We start from the raw sequence: 21,222 nt of genomic DNA on the forward strand, positions 1-21,222 counted from the left end.
ATGGAGCACTGGGTGTGGTGAAAAAACAACGAATACGGTTATGCTGAAAATAAATTAAAAATTTAAAAAAAAAACAAATTTAAACAATGAAAAGTAGGCTCTAAGCATCATACTGTTAAAGAGCAATGAAATGTGGATGATGTTAGCTAATGGAACTGCAAAACATCAGGCTATCGCTGAGCTAAGTTCAGTAGTACCAAACTAAATAATTGCCACACTCTTACCAATACACAGGATCAAACCCCACATCGGGCACCCCGCTCAACAGGGAGTCTGCTTCTCTCTCTCTCACAAATAAATAAAATTTTAAAAAGAAAGAATATAAAATTTAAAACAAATATCTCCTTAAAATAGAATTTTCCGTGAAAATTAAAAATCAAAATGAAGCTGCAACCAAAGGAACATTCTCAGTAGCTCATTTGTTAGCCAAGCGAGGAAAACTGTTTACCAATTTTGAGTTAATTAAAGTATATTTGCTTGCAGCAGCCAAAAATAAGTGTCCGGAAAAAGTAAACTAGTTTGGCCTGTTAGCCTTTCTGTTGCTCCAAGTGTTGAGGACATTGGGAGCGACAGCAATGGTCAATTTAAAAACCAGGAAAATGATTTCTAATGGTTTTTCCTTGGCTCTTAATGGGTCAGCAGATGCTACCAGTGCTGTTCAGTTGTAGTTATTTGAGTAGGTTTGAAATGACAGGAAAATTAGCCTCTGTGAATGGTCTGAATAAAACTAAAGTCGAGAATATTTTCGAAGAACATAAAAAAATCCAAACTCAGTGCAACCTGAGGTAGAACGTACTAAAATGTAATACCACGGATGGTGGCAAAAACACACCTAGAGCGGAAAAAAAGCTTAGTTGCATAAATTTACCAATATTATGAAAATGCGAGGTGTTTACAGCCAAGGTTATTCATTATAGTTTTCATTACAACAATTTGTGGAAATCCCTGGGATTTATCATGTATTTTAAGCCCATCGTGTAATTGGTGAACCTCATTTGCTTTTATGAACTTCACCACTTTCAGTTGCATGAATTTTTTTTTAATAGAAGCTGAATACCCTAACTTGCTCCATCATACATTGGTTAAATAACTTAGTGTGGTTTTGCTGTGATTTTATTTTTTAGCTTAGAGCTGAGAATGGAATTTTCCTGAATGAGAAGATTCCCTTCAATCTCTATTATTGAACACTGAATGACTTTGGAAGTTCGCTTTTGCTGCCCTCTACATGAGCTAATTTCTTTGGTTTCAGGTGACAGAAACCCAATTTGAACTAGCATGACCCAAAGGGGAAATTGACCGAAATGCTCATAGAATGACGAGAAAGGCAAAGGTGTGGTGGCATCACAGAGACAAGTGTGGCTAGGAACCGGAAAGCCCCAGACAGACCTCATTTCTCCCATTTCTCCTTTTCTCTGAAAGTCAGTTTTCTGGATCTTACCTCAGACTAGCTTCTTTTCACATGCTAGAGTGGTCCACCAGAATACCAGAATCCCATCATTTCATCTTCAGAGAGCAGCTCTTAATGGCATTCCCTGGCCCCAAGTTGTAAAATTCTGGGAAGTAGACTCAGTGAAGCAAACTGAGTCTGATCCACCGTATACCAGTTACTGAGGCAAAAGAAGCAGTCTACGTAGGAAGATGTAGTCAAGGGGAATAAGCATCTCCCTTAAAAAGAAAGAAAAAAAAGGTCTTCTTGGGAGAGATAAAACACTTCACATTCTTAGCAAACTTCAAAGATGTCTGCCTACACCAGCAGTTCTCAACATGTGGTCCACTAACTCCTAGGAGTCCCAAGATCCTGTCAGATCTACAAAGTCAAAACTATTCTCATAGTAACCCTAAGATGATAGTTACCTTCTTAATTTTATTTATTTATTTAGTTATTGGTGGATGTTGACTTATGCATTGGTGATAGAAAAGCATTTGTAGGTCAAACTTTGGTGTTTTGGGATGCCTGGGTGGCTCAGTCAGTTGTCTGCCTTCAATACAAATCAAAACCACAGTGAGATACTGCCTCACACCAGTTTGAACAGCTAAAATTAATAAGTTAGGAAATGACAGGTGTTGGCGAGGATACAGAAAAAGGGGAACCCTCCTACACCCTTGGTGGGAATGCAAGCTGGTACACCCACTCTGGAAAACAGTATGGAGATTCCTCAAAAAGTTGAAAATAGAGTAGTAATTTGTACTACAAAAAATGTAGTAATTTGAAGGGGCATGTGCACCCAAATGTTTATAGCAGCAATGTCCACAATAGCCAAATTATGGAAAGAGCCTAGATGCTCATCGACAGATGAATGGACAAAGAAGATGTGGTATATATATGTACAATGGAATACTACGCAGCCATCAAAAAATGAAATCTTGCCATTTGCAATGATGTGGATGGGACTAGAGGATACTATGCTAAGTGACATAAGTCAATCAGAGAAAGACAATTATCATATGATCTCACTGATATGAAGAATTTGAGAAACAAGACAGAGGATAATAGGGAAAGGGAAGGAAAAATGGAAAAACAAGACCAGAGAGGGAGACAAACCATAAAAGACTCTTAATCTCATGAAACAAATTGAGGATTGCTGGCACAGAGGGGGGTGGGAGGGATAGGGTAGGGTGGCTGGGTTATGGACATTGGGGAGGGTATGTGTGATGGTGAGTGCTGTGAATTATGTAAGACTGATGAATGACAGACCCATTCTCCTGAAACAAATAATACATTATATGTTAATTTAAAAAAAAAAAAAGTACCTGCCTTCGGTTCAAGTCATGATCCCAGGGTCCTGGGATTGAGTCCCTCGTTGGGCTCCCTGCTCAGCAGGGAGCCTGCTTCTCCCTCTGCCTGCCACTCCCCTGGCTTTTGTGCTCTCTCTCTGACATAAATAAATAAAATCTTAAAAAAAAAAAAAGCAAACTTTGGTGTCTTAACATAACTGAAGGCAGCAGCACTGCATTATACTGCTAACCATTATATTCCTCACACTGTGCCTGTTCAGTTTAAAGGTGGAAAAAAAAAAAAAAAAAACAAGTTTCACCTAGGAATGTCCTTAAAGAAGTACTAAAAATCATTAACTTGATCAAATTTCCATCTTAAGCACACATCTTTTTCATATCCCATGTAATTAAATGGGATGTATGCATAAAGCATGCTTGTTGCATCCCAAAATGAGATGACTATCCCAAAGAAAAGCACTTATGTGATGACTCAAGTTGCAAGGTGAACAAACCACTTTTTTGGGGGGACACAAATTTTATTTGAAAAAATTACTAAGACAGGCAATGGTTATTCAGACTTGGATATTTACATGACATTTTCTCCATGATGTTAGCCTGTGACTTCAAGGAAAACAGTTGAGAGTATTTGGTGCCAATTGTAAGATTCAAGCTGTCAAGTGAAAATTAGAATTTGGGGGCACTTGGGTGGCCCAGTCAGTTCAGTATCTGACTCTTGATTTTGGCTCAGGTGATGATCTCAGGGTCATAAAATAGAGCTCCTTGTGGAGCTCCCCACTGGGTATGGAGTCTGCTTAAGACTCTCTCTCTCCTTCTCCCTCTGCCCTTCCCCTGATCTCTCTTTTTCTCTTGAAAGAAAGACAGAAAGAGAGAGAGAAGGAAAGAGAGAAAGAAAGAAGGAAAGAGAGAAAGAAAGAAGGAAAGAGAGAAAGGGAAAGGAAAAGAAATTAGAATTTGGCCAAACTTGTATCCTCCACCATTAACTTAACAGCTTCCTAACATTTAAAGTCTTTTCTGATGATAGAGGTGGAGATACTAACAAATGTAACTTTTTGATGTTGTATATAATAAAATGTGTTAAAATTTGGAAGGTCTTCATAACCCTGAACCAGTATTTTCTATACGACCAATGCATGATGTTATAAAATCATATATGAGTAAAAGATAAAAAGTTCAAGACAGACCAATGGATTTTAATGTAATTGAATATGAAAATTTCATTGAGATGTTTTCAGATTCTACATCACTGCTCATTTATAAGAAAATACTGCTTGTTGGGTTTTGGTGCAGAAAAGCCATAATTATTTGAAAGTGTCCTTAAAATGCCCCTCCCACATAAACAAATGGTTTTTGGAGTTCTTGACCCATTTTAAGAATGCAAGGGGGGTCCTGAAACCAAAATGTTTGAGAAATACTTCTCTAAACTCCGCTTGCATACATAGACATCTAGGGACAAGCGATCTTGTCAATGCCTCTGAATAGTAAGGAACTTCTAATGCTATAATGCCAATTGGAAAGATTTTACTATTAATAATCATTTTTCCTCATCATCATAACCATTCCCACCACATAGACAGGCTCTGCTCTGTCCAGCATCTGTTCTAAATGCTTTCTGTGCATTTAATCCTTACAGTAATCCTTTGAAGCAAGATATCATTATTTATCATCACCTCCTTTTCATAGGAGGGGAAACTGAAGGTTAGAGAGGTTAGTGAGGGTCAGAGGGCATGCAGTCAGCAAATCCTAGACTTCTAACTCCTCCACTGTTGGTTAAGAAGGTCCCACAAGCCCAGCTCTGTACTTCCATAGGACGTATCATGAGACAATGCAAAAGATGTGCTTCAGCCACACTGCCCATTACGATAGCTGCTCGCCACGTTTGGTTATTGAGTTTTCAAAATGCACCCAGTCTGAATTGAGATGTTATGTAAGTACAAAATATACACTGGGTTTTGAAGGCTTATAATGAGAAAAAGAATGTAAAATATCTCATCAACATGTTTATATTCATTAAACGTGAAATGGTAAGTATTTTAGAGACATTGGGTTAAAAAACATATTATTAAATATACTTTAATTGATTTCACCTCTTTCTCCTTTTTTACAATGTGACTTCCAGAAATTTTTAAATTACATATGCGACTTGTATTTTACTTCTTTGAACAACACAGGTCTGCAGCATCCATGCAACCATGTTTCAGACTTGTTTAAATAAGAGTTTTCATTATGTGCATCACCTCCAAGAGGCCAGTTTCTTCCTTCCTGATATATTTTAAGGGCTTCCTCCTTAATTAAAATAAAAATTAGTGACATGTGGTTTTGTGCCTTCAAAGAGCCCATGTAGCTTCAAACAATTTTATTTAAATCAGGGAAGTAATCACATTTCATCACACCCTTTTAAAATTGCTCTTGTTCAAGCAAATATTCCTTGGCTAAGTTCCAAATTAACGCTTTTACACATATCGCATAACTGCTTTTAATCTTTTTTTCACCATTAATAGTTAAAAAGAAGGGATCAGAGTTAAGAAGAGAAATGCAAAATGATGGGAGGAAATGTAGCAGAACCCACGGAGACATTTTCCCAATGCAATGTGAGAAAAGAAATAAAAACGAAGACAAAATAGATCAGTGTCCTCAGGCCGCTGCATTCCTGCCTTTGGGGAGAAGCGCAAGGTGGGGAAGGAGCTGTCAGACCGAGTTTCGAGCCTTCCCCTGCACCTCAGCTGTAGCAGGGGTGGAATTATTGAAGGGCAGAGCCTGAGTCACATAACCAAATGTGTGAAGAAACAGCTGCAGCAGGCAGGAATGTTTTGCTCCTGTACTTTAGATACAAAAATGCTTTTTTTTTTTTAATATACCCCCAAAATTTCCCCTCTAATAACAGATAGCATTGATTGGCACAGGGAACATACATATCTAATCCATTTAATCTTCCCAATAATGCCAGGAGGAAAGGGAGATACAGCAGTGCCAAGTAATTAGAGTCATTCAGTGAGTAGATGGTAGAAAGCAGATTCAAATCCAGCCCTCAGGGGCCATGGGCGAGACATCAGAAAACCAGCCTCTAACCACTTCACAATACTGCTTCGCCCAGCTCTCTCCACTAAGTTATTCTGTCTCTCCCAGGCTAGGAAGAGTCCAGAGCCCAAAGCTAATGCTTCTCTATTCTCTAACATACATTATTTGACATTATCTGTAAATTATAATAAATTCAGGATGTCGAAAACGAAGTCAACCAAGGGCAATTTTTTAGAAGCTGTTGAAAGTCTACAACCTTAGAAATTCATTTTAACAGTGATCAAAAAAGAGTGGAAGTCAGCAAAGGGCAGATTTATCTCAGATTTTATCCCAGTGGAGTATCATAAAGGAACTAAGAGAATTCTATGAAGAAACTGGTTTTTGCTATAAGGCGTAACTAAAGAGTAGCATGCAAATTCCATCCCTGGCCCCACTCAGGAGTGTGACTCCCCCTGGTGTAATATCTCAGAGCATCTTTTGGTTTCCTTCACACTTACAGTCTCTTTAAGTATATCTCAGCTCTTTATTCATAAAATTAGTATGACCTTATGGGGTATAAAGTTTAAACAAATTACATAAAATGTTTGGAATGTTGCCTGATACATAGCAGAAGCTCAATAAATGTTAGTGGGTATTATTATTTCAAGTATTTAACATAATAATTTATTGCATATATTTTAAAACTCTTTACAAATTCAATTTATTTGAAATGCAAGATGAGTTCACCTATTACTCCCATCCTCCATGTTTAACATCATAAATTATTGCATATTTTTTCTGATTGTTCATTCAATGTTTGACTCTCCACTACTCGAATATAAGCTTCCTGATGGCAGAAACAATGAACCACTGTGGCGTACATCACAACTATTCCTTGCTCTCTAGCTCTCCTCTCTATCTGGGCAAAGAAAAAGATTGTACTTCCTTGCTTTCTTGGAGTTGCACATGGCCACTGACTTGCTTTAACCAATGAAATATAAGTGCCACTTCTGAGGAAGAGACATAAAGCCTGCACGGAACTCTCCACTTCTCTTTCCCTGTCTCAGTGAGTGTGGAAGTGGGTTTGGATATGGAGGTACAACATTGAGTACCTGGACACAGAGGATAGCTACTCTAGGAAATGACCTGGACCCACAGCAGATGTTGGTGAGCAAGGAATAAATCATTATTGCTTAAGTATCTGAGACTTTGGGGTGTTTTATGACAGCAGCATAACCTAGCCTACCCTGATTATTACAACCTGTGACATTCCCCCAGCCTAGCATAAGGTCTGGAATTTAGTAGCTGATCAAATATGTTTTCATTAAATTAATAAATTGAAAGTTTTAGGGGCACCTGGGTGGCTCAGTGGGTTAAATCTCTGCCTTCAGCTCAGGTCACGATCTCAGGGTCCTGGGATTGAGTTCTGCATTGGGCTTTCTGCTCCACAGGGAGCCTGCTTCCTCCTCCTCTCTCTCTCTGCTTGCCTCTCTGCCTACTTGTGATCTCTCTCTGTCAAATAAATAAATAAAATCTTTTTTAAAATAAATAAATAAATAAATGGAAAGTTTTAATCATTAATAAGAATGAATTATTTCAGTTAAAGAAATCAATCATTTTCAACTCTATTCTGTGTACAGTGAAAAGCTTTGGAAATTTTAACTGATTCAGAAGTGGAGATCACCACCCTTTGGGTACCAAACCATCATCTTAGTTATCAAAGTCAGAGTAACATATGCTTTGCACTCCAAGGAGGTTCCATTAAAGTTTTGCTGAATTTCAATTGAATATTTTTTTCTTTGCAGGGGTATTGAAAAATCTTTATTTCTGTCATAGACTTACTTACTTAAATGGCCCTTCTTAAAAGGCACCATTACCTTATATAAATTTCACATAGAAATATACAGATTTCAGTTTATATATAAAATTCATCTGTGTGTGGCCCTTGCCCCCATGACAACCAAAACCTAGATACAGAAATTCTTCATAATCATATAGATTATAGAAACTGGAAAAACCTCAAGGTCAAAAGCACTCAGAAAACGTGTTCAGCAAATTAAATTTGCAGTTTCTCTGACCAAGGAGGAGGAAAAGGGGATAGGCATTTGGTTGTGACATCTTTTACTTTTCATTCCAACAGTGATCAACAAATGAACCAAAACCAAACAACAACAACAACAAACAAACCATCAAAACTATGAGCCCATGGGTCACAAATCAGGTCTCAACTAGTACCAAAAGATTGGGATCATTCCCTGCGTATTTTCAGACCACAATGCTTTGAAACTAGAAACCAGCCACAAGAGGAAAGTTGGAAAGAACTCAAATACATGGAGGCTAAAGAGCATCATACTAATGAATGAATGGGTCAGCCAGGAAATTAAAGAAGAATTTTAAAAATTCATGGAAATAAGTGAAAATGAAAACACAACTATTCAAAATCTTTGGGACACAGAAAAGGCAGTCCTGAGAGGAAAGTGTATAGCAATACAAGCCTTTCTCAAGAAACAAGAAAGTCCTCAAGTATACAACCTAACCCTACACCTAAAGGAGCTGGAGAAAGAACAGCACAGAAAGCCTAAACCAGCAGGAGAAGAGAAACAATAAAGACCAGAGCAGAAATCAATGAAATAGAAACCAAAAGAACAGTAGAACAAATCAACGAAACTAGGAGCTGATTCTTAGAAAGCATTAATAAGATTGATAAACCCCTGGCCAGACTTATCAAAAGAAAAGAGAAAGGACTCAAATTAATAAAATCATGAATAAAAGAGGAGTGATCACAACCAACACCAAAGAAATACAATTATAAGAACATATTATGAGCAACTATATACCAGCAGATTTGACAATCTGGAAGAAATGGATGCATTCCAAGAGACATATAAACTACCAAAACTGAACCAGGAAGAAATAGAAAACCTGAACAGACCTATAGCCGTAAGGAGACTGACCCGGTAATCGACAATCTCCCAACAAACAAGAGCCCAGGGCCAGACGGCTTCCCAAGGGAATTCTACCAAATATTTAAAGAAGAATTAATACCTATTCTCCTGAAACTGTTCCAAAAAGTAGAAATGAAAGGAAAACTTCCAAACTCATTTTATGAGGCCAGCATTACCTTGATTCAAAAACCAAAGACCCCACCAAAAAGGAGAATTACAGACCAATATCCTTGGTGAACACAGATGCAAAAATTCTCACCAAAATACTAGCCAATAGGATCCAACAGTCCATTAAAAGGATTATTCACCATGACCAAGTGGGGATTATTCCTGGACTGCAAGATTGGTTCAACATCTGCAAATCAATCAATGTAATACAATACATTAATAAAAGGAAGAACAAGAACCATATGATACTCTCAATAGATGCAGAAAAAAGCATTTGACAAAGTACAACATCCTTTCTTGATCAAAATTCTTCACTGTGTAGGGATGAGGGTACATACCTCAGTACCATGAAAGCCATCTATGAAAAACCCACAAAGATTATCATTCTCAATGGGGAAAAACTGAGAGCTTTTCCCCTAAAGTCAGGAACATGGCAAAGCTGTCCACTATCACCACTGCTATTCAACATAGTACTAGAAGTCCTATCCTCAGCAATCAGACAGCAGAAAGAAATAAAAGACGTCCAAATTGGCAAAGAAGTCAAACTCTTATTCTTTGTAGATGATATGATACTTTATGTGGAAAACCCAAGGACTCCACTCCAAAACTGCTGGAACTTATATAGGAGTTCTGTAAAGTGTCAGGATATAAAATCAACGCACAGAAATCATTTTCATTTCTATACACCAACAGCAAGACAGAAGAAAGAGAAAATTAAGGAGTCAATCCCATTTACAATTGTACCCAAAACCATGAGATACTTAGGAATAAACCTAACCAAAGAGGCAAAGAATCTGTACTCAGAAAACTATAAAGTATTCATAAAAGAAACTGAGGAAGACACAAAGAAATGGAAAAATGTTTCATGCTCATGGATTGGAAGAACAAATATTGTGAAAATGTCTATGCTACCTAGAGCAATCTATACGTTTAATGCAATCCCTGTCAAAATCAACTTTTCTCAAAGAAATGGAACAAATAATCCTAAAATTTATATGGAACCAGAAAAGACCCAGAATAACCAGAGCAATGTTGAAAAAGAAAACCAAAGTTGGTGGCATCACAATTCCAGACTTCAAGCTCTATTACAAAGCTGTAATCATCAAGACAGTATGGTGCTGGCACAAAAGCAGACACATAGATCAATGGAACAGAATAGAGAGCCCAGAAATGGACCCTCAACTCTATGGTCAACCAATCTTCGACAAAGCAGAAAAGAATGTCTACTGGAAAAAGACAGTCTCTTCAACAAATGGTGTTGGGAAATTGGACACCCACATGCAGAAGAATGAAACTGGACCATTTTCTTACATCACACACAAAAATAGACTCAAAATGGATGAAAGACCTCAATGTGAGACAGGAATCCATCAAAATCCTTGAGAACACAAGAAGCAACCTCTTCAACCTCAGCTGCAGCAACTTCTTCCTAGAAACAAAGGTAAAGGAAGCACAAGCACAAATGAACTATTGGGACTTCATCAAGATCAAAAGCTCATTCAAGATCAAAAGGAAACAGTCAACAAAACTAAAAGACAACTGACAAAATGGTAGAAGATATTTGCAAATGACATATCAGATAAAGGGCTAGTATCCAAAATCTATAAAGAACTTATCAAACTCAACACCCAAAGAACAAATAATCCAATCAAGAAATGGGCAGAGGCATGAACAGACATTTCTGCAAAGAAAACATCCAGATGGCCAAAAGACACATGAAAAAGTGCTCCACATCACTCGGCATCAGGGAAATACAAATCAAAACCATAATGAGATACCACCTCACACCAGTCAGAAGGGCTAAAATTAACAAGTCAGGAAATGACAGATGCTGGCAAGGATGCAGAGAAAGGGGAACCCTCCTGCGCTGTTGGTGGGAATGCAAGCTGGTGCAACCACTCTGGAAAACAACATAGAGGTTTCTCAAAAAGTTGAAAATAGAGCTACCCTATGACCCAGCAATTGCACTACTGGGCATTTACCCTAAAGATACAAATGTAGTGATCTGAAGGGGCACGTGCACCCGAATGTTTATAGCAGCAACGTCCACAATAGCCAAACTATGGAAAGAACCTAGATGTCCATCAACAGATGAATGCATAAAGAAGATGTGGTATATATATATACAATGGAATACAATGGAGCCAACAAAAAACCAAAATCTTGCCATTTGCAACCATGTGGATGGAACCTAAGGGGTATTACGCTAAGCGAAATAAGTCGATCAGAGGAAGACAATTATCATATGATCTCTCTGATATGAGGAGTTTGAGGGGCAGGGCGGGGGGTTGTGAAGGGCAGGGAGGGAAAAATGAAACAAGATGGGACCGGGCAGGGAGACAAATCATAAGAGACTCAATCTCATGAAACAAACTGAGGGTTGTTGGAGGGGAGTGGGGTGAGCGGAAGGGATAGGGTGGCTGTGTTATGGACACTGGGGAGGGTATGTGCTACGGTGAGTGGTGTGAATTGTGTAAGACTAATGATTCACAGACCTGTACCCCTGAAGCAAATAATACATTATATGTTAATTTTTAAAAAGGAAAAAGAAAAGAAACTATGAGTCCAGTTTAATCTGGTTGTGGAAGAGAGACAAACTACACAAGTGGTAATGGTGGGGTCAGGCAGAGGAATGGATGTGGTCACAGGTACAGTGATAATAGCCAACAAGTGACAAAATGAAACCCGAGCCTCTGGTACAGGAAAAAGAAGCCACAGGAAAAAGAAAGCAGTTCCCAAGGTCTACGAACAGTCCTGAGCTAATTAATTCCTTAAGAAGTCTCATTAATTCCAGCCGCTTTCCAGCTCTGGTGACGAGGGGACCAGCAGACTTCTACCAGCAGAGAGAGCGCACGTGGATCTGGCATCTGGCCTGATAGAGGTGTGAGAAATAAGCAAGTGTGAGTTGTTGGGGGGCCTAAGTGCAAGGTCAGCTTTGATCTACGTGAACATACAGAAACCCTGGGCTTTGGAGAGCCAGTACCCTATAGGGATGACCCAGGGTGCCCGGGCAGGCATGCTGTCTGGCCCACTCGCTACTTGCGTGACCTTGGACAAGTGGTTAACCCTTCCTGTGCTTCCACCGAAAATGAAGATAGAAGAGTGCCCAGCGCCAAGGATTACTGTGAGAACTTCACTTGGGTAATACCCGTACAGCACAGTCGCTCAGCACACCACACTCACTCAGGAGATGCCGGCCCTTGTTTTTATGGCCCCGATGCACAAACTGTTCGATTGCGGGGTTCAGTCCTTACCAGCCATGTGACCTAGAGCGCATTACGTATCTTCTCTGTGCCTCCGTCTTCTCGTCTGTACAATGGAATAATAGTAATTCTTATGTCACCGGATTGTTAGAGGGAGTCATGATACCACACCTAGGAGGTTGCCTGGCTCAGTTATCTCATGATCACTATTCCCTGACATTAGTTTCATTTCTTCTGGTAAGAAGCTGAAAAGGGTAAAAGGCAGCCTGGCTCGGGCACCAGGAAGTGCAGTGGGGTTGAACGTGTGGGAGGTTTTGAAGTACACGCAGGAACATTTTGAAGAAATGAAAGGAAATTCCTTGGAAAGTAACGTGTATTCTCTTTTGCAGTAGTGGGGTCTTGGCTCTTGGAAGGGACGCCTAGGATGGCACATGGGCACCTGTGGTAAGCTCGCATAAGTTGAGATAAATCCCCGGGGGGCAGAGATCCGCTCAAATTCTTTGAGTCCCCTCAGTTCCCAGCAGGGTGCTAGACGCGGGGACCTTCGCGGAGCCCCGTCCAAACGCGAGTCTCGCGCCCTCACTGTCCAGCAGAGGCCGCCCTGGGCCGAGGCTCCCGGGACCCGAGCGCCGGGAGAGTGGAGGCCAGGGGGTGGCCTTGTCAGCGCCGCGGGGCCCGGGTGGGAGGGGTTTGGCTGGGGCCCGCGCGGCGGCAGAGGCGGCCCAGGCTCGGGCGGCTGGGATGGAGCAGAAGCGCGCCGGGCGCCGGAGGACACGCCGCTGACGGAGCCGCGCCGCGCTCGTCTCGCTTCTCCGCCCTTCGCCCGAGCAGCCCGAGCCCGAGCGCGCAGAGCCGCCCTCGCCTCCCGGCTCCCACGGCCGCCAGCGCGGCAGAGGAGGAGCCGGACGCGCTCCGAGCGCTCGGTCAGTCGCGCAGCTCGGCACCGCACGCCAGTACCATGGTCTGCAAGACTCTCTTCGCGCTCTGCATCTTCACCGCAGGTATTTCGGGGCGCCGTCCTCCCGGAGGAGCCGGGCGCGCTCGGGGCCCCGGTGGCCAGCGCCGGGGCTGGGGCTGGGGCTGCAGCGGCGACACCGGGAAGTAAGTCACCGCGCGCGGGTGGCCGGAGTGGGGCGAGCCTCCGGAGTTGCGTGAAGGTATGTGCGCACTTGGGTTTGGGGTGGTGCCAGCCTGTCGAGCCCCTGGGCCGTGTGGGACCGAGGGGATGGCAGGGTCCTTCGTGCCGCAGCCCGCACCCACACAAACTCCGGGCGTTGTGGAACAGGTGGCTGCGCGACGCGTTCGAACCCCGGGTGGGCGACACTGCGTGCGACTCCAGGCTTCTCGGGTCTCCGAGCCCACCGTGCCGGAGTCGGGCAGCACACTTCTTGAGGCGGCTGGACCCGGGGAGGGACGGGAGAAGAGGGGGGAATCGCATCTGGAAGGCTCCATCCAGGCAGTGGCTGCGCGCGCGGCCGGGACGCGGCGGTCTCTCGGCCTCGGGTCCCCGGCGTCCCTCCGTGGCTGCGCGCTGGGGGCGATGCGGCACTGACAGCCCCGCCGGCCGCTGCCTTCACCCGGTTCGAGCTCGCCTCCCGGGTTTGCAGTTCTACGCTGTGGCCCGCAGCCTCCCTGAAATGTGTGCAGTGGCGGAAACTGCCAAGTTGGCTCAAAGTGCCCCCCACCCCCGGCACTGATTCTGGGCGGCTTCCCTGCGCGCGCCTCGCTGGTCTCGGGACCGGCGGCGGCGGCGGCCTCGGGCAGGGGCTGCGGAGAGGGAGCAGGAGGACTGAGCTTGGCTGAGTGGGGGCCGGGAGACAGCGCGCTCAGCCTGGTGCTGGGGACCCGGTTTTTCCAGAAAATGCAGCCGCACCAGGGGCAGCCGACTATGGATAAGGCGCCAGTGGAACGCGCAGCCCGAGCGCGCGGACACTGGTGTTTCGATAAGAATGTTCCAAAGCCACACAACACAACCCGGTTTGACCTACGCTTCTAGTCCGTGATTTTTTTTATTTTTATTTTTATTTTTATTATTTTTATTTTTTTTCCTCCTGAACTGCCTGGGTTTGTGTTCTTGTGGACACGGGTCGTCCCAGTCCCTTGAAACGAAGCTAATGGGTTTCCCGGCCGCTCACAAAGGATAAGGCAGTTTTGAGGAAAAGTTTCCCAACTTAAGACTATAGCTTGTTGTTTCGTTTTTGTTTTCTTCCTTTACTTGCTGAAAAGTCTGAGAAAAAAAAAAAAAAAAAAAAAAAAACCCTTTTCGTGTTGGTATCCGCACTGTTTGCAGTCGCGTCCGCGGACGGTGCCCGAGCGCTCTGGCGGCTTTGGCTCGCAGCCTCGCCGCCTCCAGCGCCGGGATCCCAGCAGGTGTCAAGGGCCGCGTCCCAAACCACGGGACGGCCATGGGAGGCAGTTCCAGCAACGCTCCGAGCAAGGGATGTTTGCGAAACGACAGGAAAGGTGCCTTTACTTCCCCCCCTCACTAGAAATCTTTTCATGAAGCCCAAGGCGCAGAACTTGAGTGAGCCAGTAGAGCCAGTGGGTGGGTTTGTTTCCTAATTTTATCCTGCGGCTTGTCTTTTTTTTTTTTTTTTTTTTTTTTTTTTAAATCGACAGCTCTGGCAGCTGACAATACCCGGATTAACCCTACCAGGCAGTGTAGTAGCATTTTTTTTCTAAGGAGCTCAATTTTTTTTTTTTTCTTGGTCAATTTTAGAGTTTAGTCCAGCTGTTCTGGGGTGAGAAGATTGCCCTTGTGCATCGCTGGAGTGAGGGGGCGGGTGGGCCCACTGAACAGCCTCATCCGTGCACACATGTTGGGGAGTGGGTCAGAACCAAGCGGGTCACAGCCTCCCAGTTCTGGGACTTTCCTGACCCCAGAAGACATGGTTATGTTTCTGTGTGCATCTTAGAAACAGAGTGATGAAGCTTCAGCCTTTCCTCTTTAAGGATCCTTGTGTTGTTAGAGCTACTTGCAATAAGCTGTGAGAAAATAATATAAAAATTGGCATAAATACCTCATGAGACTCTCTGCATCCTAAAGTTGGGTGTTTTCAGAAACCGAAATAACGTTTTTTCTGGGGAAAAATAATTGCTGTGTTGGTAAAGGAGAGGGGTGAGGGTTCCTGAAAGGAAAGTGACATCCCCAGCTCCCTTGTAAAGCCCTGGTTAGTTTCACCCAGATGTTGCTTCTTTTCTGTCGTCCTGGTCCTCTTCCTCCCCTTCCTCCTCCAGCTTCCCCACCCGCCCCTCCTCCTTTTCCACCTTCTTTTCTTTCTTCTTTTTAAAAAGAAGTAAAACTCTTAAGGTGATACTTTCTTGAGCCAGGAATGGGGTTTGGCAGGGGACTTTTTTTTAGCTTAATAAATCCACTCATTAAGTACATAGCATTTGCTCCTTCCTGAATAACAGACACTTTCAAATATGTGGGCACTACCAACAACAACAATCTTTACATTTATTCACTTGTATTTTAAAAAGAAGGAAGGGAGAAAGGTCAGACTGTCTTCAGCCTTTCAAAGTTGATTGTGGTGTAAAACTATCGTGGCTGTTTTATAGACCGTTCTCAAACATCTCTGTGTGTAAGGCACATAGGAATACTGCCTCCAAATTAAATTATAAGGCAGCACCCCCCAAGTTTTGGCTACAGAACTGATGAGGGAGGGAGGATGGCAGGCTTCAGGAACCTTCTGTCTTCATTCCTCTCCCCTCTGGGTTCTCTTCTTTTTTCCCACCATCATCATTGCCCCCCTCTGGTGTTCTATGGCCCCATTTGTTTAAAAACTCCCTCACTGAGACATTGGAGATATACTGGAACTTTCAAAAGGCCTTTTCCAGCACTCAAGGAGGACAACAGGGAAAGAAGCGTAGGTAAAAAGAGACACAAGCCCCATGATCCTACTCTACTGGTACCCTGGATTCTGCCATGTCTGTCCCTACTCTTCCCACAGAGAGACCATCACATCCCACCCCATGACCTTGGCCATTGGTGATCAAACTCAGGAGAGCTAGACTCCAGCCTGCCACCCAGCTGGAGATCCCATCTGTGTTCTGGGCTTGTCAGATCGCTCTTCTCTGGGTGACTAACATCTAGAACATCCTTATCATTGACAGGAGACCCCACCTTACACATTTACAGCTCTGTTGTCACCACAGATCCTGATATATGTCAACACCTTATCATAAGCATATTAAAGCTTCTTCATGAATCCTATCATAAACATATTAAAAATAAACCAAAAATGCACACTCTTTAAGAGAATAACAAGGTTGCCTGTGGTTGTTTGGGAGTGGGGGTGAAGGGTTACTCCCATTCCTCTGAAATCTGTATCTCAGTCCAAGAAGTGACACCTCCTTCCCATGACCTGACCTGAGAAGGTGGAAGGTCTTCATTGTTATCTGATACATGAGCTGAGGCAGTGTTGCAAAGTGGTAAGCGGGTAGATTCTGCTTCTAGATCATTCTGCCACTAGATAGCCTAGGTACGAAGCTGAGTTTGACTACTTCCTTAGAGTGTAATTTAAGGCAAGTAACCATTCTCAGTTTTCTCATCCACAACACTGGGGAAATAAAACCTCATAAGATTATGGAAAGTTTTAAATGACTAAATGTACTTACAGTGCCTGGAACGTAGGAAGCGCCCAATAAGCGTTAGCTGTCATTGTTTCTATTAATCTTGTTAATAATGTTTACTAGTGTTTGGTACCCGTTAGGTCATCCTCTCGGAAGTAGGGGTCCTACATTTGCACTTAAATTATATAAATCAAAGATCTCAACTAGTTTACGATCATAGTGCCAGCTGTTTTGGCAAACCTTAATGTGTAAATTAAGAAAATATTCAGCCTAGCCTACTAAATGCCTAATTTGCAAAGGTTAATAATGTGCCAGATTAGATTTAGCACAACAGTCCAAAAGAATGCTCTGTAACAAATAGATGGCAAGTCTCACGAAGGACTTTATTTCTTCCACAAAGTCTTTTGCAAATTGTGTGTTTCAGAAGCCCAACTCAGCTAAACCTTTAAGTCAGGTTCCCAGAGCCACAAATTTTAGATGATTCCGATCAAAGAACTTAGGAAAAGGCAGCTCCTGGTACCTGAATGATCCAGAATGGCTCTCTCGAAAACCCAAAAGCATCAGTAATGGCCAGATCTTTAATTTACCTTGAGCATTTGGGCCAGGTCTAATTGTGCGTGTGTTTTTATAAGGAAAATATTGGCCAACTATTTACCCTGTTTGTTCAGATTTTCTTAAGCAATAATTTTCCCTGTGGGAGTGGGAAGGTGGGGAGGTGGCTACCACATCCACTGGAAACAATGCAAAGGTACATTTTTGAAATATATTCAAAAGGGATTGGCTGTCTTAACATCCAAATGAACCGAATCCTGCCATAGTATTTCTATTAATTTGCTTCCTTTTGGAAGTAACTGTCCCTTAAACTGGACATATTCGTTTAGGAATCAGATACTTGCTTTGCTAATAAGACACTGACTGAAGCAATTGTTTGGAAAAATTAATGTTTCATTAGAAAACATTGGCAGTCCTGAGAAGAGGTAGGCAGGTGGTAAGCGTGTGCCGTAGGCAATACTGGCTTTTTACTTGGAAATACAAGGCTAATGGGTTATCGTCCAGTTGAGGTGACTATAAAATAAGATTGATTTGTGTGCGGCATTACTTTGCTTTTAGTCATAGCTTAAATTATTCAAATGACAGAATTCGTGTAACAGCAGATTTTCTGATGTGTGGATCTTTAAACGTTCATCATCATCCTTACACCAGCATAGCCCATTTCTTTTACCTGTTTTAATGTCATTTATTAACCTTGAGACCTTTGCCGCTTTTAAGTAACAGAAATCTTTACAACAAAATAGACAATTACGTAATTCTTTTTATCCGTGTTTTTCAATGGTACAGGGCAGTATAATGTCAATTGAAAATAAGCTGTTTTAATTTTCCTTTGGCTAGTGTTGCCAGATTTAGCAAATAAAAATACAGATTGCCCAGTCCAATTTGAATTTCAAATAAAGAGTGAGTTCTAAGCATGTCCTACACAATAGTTGGGACAAACTTAAACTAAGTAATTCTTCATGGTTCATCTTGAATCCAAATTTAACTGGGCACCCCGTATTTTATCTAGAAACCTATGTTTGGCCTTTTATCTGCAGTTTGTCTATACCATGGGTTTGATACAGGATTCACTGTACTTTGAACCCCGCCCCCAATCTAGGTTAAGTTGCCTGCTCCGTTTCTGTCTGTTCATGGGAGAACTGGGAAATTTCAGAGCAGCTCTCTCTCTCTAGTCTATAGCAATTGCCAGGAATGGGGTTCAGAGGCAGCTCTCCAATGAAACATTTTTAATCAGATTGTATTTCTTTTTTTTTTTTCAAGATTTATTTGTTTATTTTAAAGAGAGCATGTGTGCATGCTGGAGTTGGGGTGGGGAGGGGCAGAGGGAGAGGGAGAGAATCTGGAAGCCAACTCCTTGTTGAGCGCTAGAGCCAGAGCTGAGCCGGAGTTAAGGCTCAATCCCAGGACCCTGAGATCATGACCTGACCCAAAATCAAGAGTCAGACACTTAACCGACTGAGCCACCCAGGCAACCCTCTAATTGCATTTCCATTAACTGTGCATTGTTACGTGTTTCTGAACACCTGGGATTTCTATAGGCTTCTTGAAGCTACCTTACCTGGCCTCTTGTGACTTTTCCCTTAAAAAAAAAAAAAAAAAAGCACACGTATTTTAAATGGTAGCAATGTTCTTGCCTGGGCGCTGGAACTAGAAGCCCTCTACAATCCAGCTGGCAACTGATTAAAAAAGAAAGTTATAGAATAGCTTTGGATTTCAATGCTCTTTTCTGTGCCAGGATCTTAATGCATCTCACAAATATTAATTATTATAAGGTTTACATAATTCCTGCAGGATAGGTCTATTGGTACACTTGAAATCTGTAGGTATGAAGCCTGAAGCGTCATATTAGAATTTCAAGGCAAATTGGAAAACAACAACAACAACAACAAAAAACCCTTAAGCAATTGGACTGAGGTGGAAATTTGCACTTTTGATGGTATCTATGACAAAATCTGTGAAGTCTGTGAATAGGTAACTGTTAAGTGGGAAAAAAAAGAATTGTGGCAAGTTACCAGTGCGGTATTTAGGAAAACACATCTATTCAATACAAAATAAGATGCATGGTAGACTACAATTTTGATGATAATATCTTCCACTTCCAGTCCACATTCTGCTACCTGATTTTGTTTTCTATCAGGGAGGAGATAAGGACATAGGAACTTGAGCACAGGTGCTGAACATGAAAATAATTGGAACAGAGAAAATCTTGTTTGGTTTTGTGTGTGTGTTTTCGCCGTGATTGAATGGGGGTGATCAAAACATGTAACCTTTTAAATGATGATATACTTGCCAGTTTTGTGTTGTCCAGAAGCATAACTTCATTATGGACAGTTTGTTCACTTAATATCATGTCCCGTGATGATGCTTCTGCTTCTTAGGAAATCTTTTCAGTTTCTGTTAGAAAAGCTTTTGTGATCCTACAGATGGACAGCAGACAGATACCATTCTACTGGTGTTGAACATTTCTTTGATTGTTACACACTCCACGCCGTGTGATTTTTGCTTTGTACTGTCGTTTAGATTCTTTAGGAAGGACGATAACAATTATCTAAGGATAAAAGGATGCGCTCTTACTTCACTGTACAAAAGCTACAATGCCTTTTCTGTAGGTGTTTAGGGAAATGTTAAAGATGCCATCATTCTATTGAGTTCCTGTAGGGTGTCAAATTATGTCAAATTGCGGGAAGACTTTAGTACGTCCCAGAATTACAATATAGGGGAGTCTTGATGCCCATTCATTCATCGGAGGGATGTAAAGAAATCTGGGGGACTGAACACCTCTTTGTTGGCCTGGGAAAGGGGGCAAGTCATTGGTGAATCACACATTCTGCCAATGGGAAATTCTTGCTCTCCGTGAATCTGCTGCATGAGAGGCAACAGCAAGATGAATATGGCCATCACCCAATTGATGAGGAACCCTGGATGTTTTATCTTAAAAATTACAACTTTGATAGGGACAGCATTCAAGATGAAAGAGCCCTGGAATTCTCCCTTTGAAGGGCTATTCAGACAGGTCTGAGCAAGGGAATGATGAGTTTTCAAGGACATAAGATCATTCATCATTTACCTTCTAGGAAATGTTGGTGGGGAAGTAAGTGTGATATCAAATTCCATGTGGTAACTGGTAAGAAATGGTTAGTAGGAAGGAGTCATAGCTGTTCCAGAAATTCTGCGTAGGATCATGGGAGAGGCTGGGGGGTAGTCTGTTACATGAGGCTGAGAGTATGTCAGATGGCTGAATGTGGTGGCTGCGGAAGGGTAATTGAGGGTAATAAGTAAAATTATTGGGGGCTACTAAAGACCAAACCACCCCCTTCCTGCTGCTCCTGCTGGGAATGGAAAATGCATCAAGTTTCGTTTTAGGTGGAGGGGTTGGGGGAGTGGGACAAGAGATTCCTCCTCAGATTTATGTGAAAATAGAGCCCACTTTAGTACACCTTTTTAGGTTTGTGAGAAGTTGCAAATTGAGCCTTTCTGATGAAACTGTGGTGGCCCTTAATGGCAGGTAAGCAAGGTATCCTCAGCCTTGTAAAAGGGGACAAAGAATGAGAAAATGCTTCGAGATGTCAAAAGGAACATGCTGCTTAGTTCAGATCCATTAAGGAGGGCTGAGTGGCCTGGGGGTGCTTACTTCAAGGCAGCCATCGTAGAAGTCCACTTCAAAGAGTTCTATTTTGAGCAGGACCCCCTCATGTGCTTATAGGGTGAGGCACACTGCTCTGATATTTATCAGGTGAGGATGAGATTTTTTTTTAAGATTTTATTTCTTTATTTGAGAGAGAATGAGAGAGAGCATGAGGAACGGGAGGGTCAGAGGGAGAAGCAGACTCCCCACTGAGCAGAGAGCCCGAGTGGGACTCCATCCTGGGACTCTGGGATCATGACCTGAGCCGAAAGCAGATGCTTAACAGAGTGAAGCACCCAGGCACCTGAGGATGAGATTTGTGAGAAGCAACAACGCTGAACCAGGATTTGGCTAAGTCAGGCTGGTATGGAATGCCAGCTCCAAGATCTCCACCTTCTGCCTTGTTGGGTTACGATATATACAT

The 21,222-nt window shown here is 42.4% G+C and overlaps 1 protein-coding gene across 1 annotated transcript in view; it reads left to right on the forward strand.

The window, feature by feature from the left end:
- The first annotated feature begins 12,795 nt into the window (after window positions 1–12,795).
- PARM1 (prostate androgen-regulated mucin-like protein 1) overlaps window positions 12,796–21,222 on the forward strand; it is a 98,178-nt gene continuing 89,751 nt past the window's right edge. The window contains exon 1 of the mRNA XM_080796170.1: window positions 12,796–13,047. Within this exon, the coding sequence (XP_080652296.1) occupies window positions 13,005–13,047 (43 nt within the window). The 5' untranslated portion in view covers window positions 12,796–13,004. The remainder of the gene's footprint in view (window positions 13,048–21,222) is intronic.

This window comes from Martes martes (genome assembly GCF_963455335.1).
Source record: "Martes martes genome assembly, chromosome: 2".
NCBI classification, from domain to species: Eukaryota; Metazoa; Chordata; class Mammalia; order Carnivora; family Mustelidae; genus Martes; species Martes martes.